The sequence below is a fragment of the Loa loa genome (assembly GCF_000183805.2).
Source record: "Loa loa unplaced genomic scaffold supercont3.971, whole genome shotgun sequence".
In the NCBI taxonomy this organism is placed as follows: domain Eukaryota; kingdom Metazoa; phylum Nematoda; class Chromadorea; order Rhabditida; family Onchocercidae; genus Loa; species Loa loa.
The window spans coordinates 4,374-6,457 of NW_018109151.1; the positions used below are offsets into that span (position 1 = coordinate 4,374).

The 2,084-nt window shown below is 30.8% G+C and overlaps 1 protein-coding gene across 1 annotated transcript; it reads right to left on the minus strand.

Annotated features, from left to right (window-relative positions):
• Positions 1-1,554: 1,554 nt before the first annotated feature.
• Positions 1,555-1,958, minus strand: LOAG_19028 (hypothetical protein; the record flags this gene model as incomplete). The annotated part of the gene is made up of 2 exons (XM_020451685.1): positions 1,555-1,714; positions 1,878-1,958. Coding segments are annotated over 2 exons (158 nt in total), but the record flags the coding sequence as incomplete, so codon positions are not given.
• Between the last annotated feature and the right edge of the window lie 126 nt (positions 1,959-2,084).

A 2,084-nucleotide genomic window follows, 5' to 3' on the forward strand; every position in this document is an offset into this window, starting at 1 on the left:
GAATGGTTATTACTATCATCTTATATACATAGCTTAATTTATATTTTCTTTTTTGGTTAGACAAATTAAGTGAAAAAAAAAGTGAGATGCATACCTACTGCTCCAACTCTCGCAGCTGCTGCTCTTGCATCTGCTCCTTGCGCAGGTGCTGCTGCATTTCTAGCTTGGTTTTGGTTGGCAGCTTGGCAATAAATGATAAAAGCAATATATACTATTAACTTTGCCATATTTAAGATCGTTTGTATAATAATTTCGATGTTTTCTAAAGACAAGTTTTACTTTATTAAAAAATAACAGCCATTTTAAAAAGAATCCTAATTAAAGCTTAGTGACATTTTCTAAAACATTAAAAATGAGAAGTGTGCAGGAAGTGGAAATTTGGAAAATTCCACATTTTATTAACAGATTTTTATTTCTTTTTACGGTTAATAGATTTTCAAGCTCTAATCAATTAATATTCTCAGAAATCGTTTCAATAAAAACCTGCCACACTTATCTTCTGGAACCTTTTCGTATTTGGAAAATACCTCAGATCTATTTTATGACATTCAGAAAAACAACAGCTGCAAAAGACTTCGAAAAATTAACATTTAAATCAGCTTTCGTTATTGAATTCAAGCTCTCACTTCACATGGTACAATAATGGTCAGGTAAATATCATCCGGCAAGTTACCGGCGTGTTACCAGGATAAGTAGTCGGCATGTTAATCTTATAATTCATTATAATACGGTGAATTTATTCTTGAACAATATGTCTGTAAGAGCGAACATGTTTTGAAGATAGTCAGGAAATCTTTATTGATAGACACAGTGTCCAGGAGCATTTTTTTTAAACACTGAAAGAAAAAAGGAATGGCAGAACCATTAATGGTTGAAAACTTGACAACAGTGCTTTTTATACTTCCGCTGCGGAATCCTGGATCTATTAGCGGACCAATGCTCTATTTTCCGCATTTCTCTAGCGCAACAAAAGAAGAACTGATTTAGACAGACAATGATAAGAATGACATTTTAATTATCCAGTTTTACTTTTCAACGATAATAATGTATAATCATTTATCAAATTAACTATGTTCATTAAATGTTATTTTTGAACGCTGGAAATTAAATTTTTATTTTTTGCCCTTTTTATCTTTCGCCTTTTTCGCCTCGTTCCTTCAAAAAAAAAAATATTATATCCCTCACCTTCTTACTCTTTTTTCACAGCACAGTTTACATGTGCTATCATGTTACGTATCATTTTTGACGCTACTAACATTAGCCTCGCATTTTTCAAATTAATAACGATTTGAATAAATGAATGAAAATTGTAAAATAATTAGAACATATTAAAACATACTTTGATGGTGTCTTTCATTTTGGCGTTTTTGCTTTTTCTTTTTTTTAGTTTTGGTAATTTTATAAAAATCTCCTCTCCTATTTATTTAAAAGATTTTCAAATAGCAATATTAAATTAAAGTTTTAATTTGACGTAGTAATGATACATTGGATTTCCTTCAAAATTTATTTTTGGGAAGATAAATCAGAAATAGTGTTATAGATAAAAAGAAATCTCTTATTTTATCATTTGCACATCGATCTTTATCACTTGCACATTTACAATTCTCCTGATTTCACTTTGTCAAGTCAAGAGAGTTTCACACAAATAGAAACGGTTTCTCCTCCAAAATGAACAATCGTCCATCCTCCACTGTGCCACAATTCATCAATATTGCTGCAATCATTGTGTAGAAATAATTATGCAAATTTATTTCCTCCCTAACAGAAAGAAACCATCGCACGAAATTTGAAAAATTATAAAATAAAAGCTCTCGAGATGATTCATCACTGAGCATTAAATAATACTAATAAATCAGTTCTGTAAGAAATGAACATACATTCGTTTACTTTTGTTGTCGCTATTAATCGACCATCTTCCCATAACTCATCAGCTTTATAATCTGTGGTAATCTCCGCAGCTAAAATTAATGCCACGACAAATCTGATAAAAGTTATTGGACGAATAGGAGGGAACCCTTGAGATTTTGAATGGTTATTACTATCATCTTACTATCACCTTATGGTTATTACTATCATTACTATCA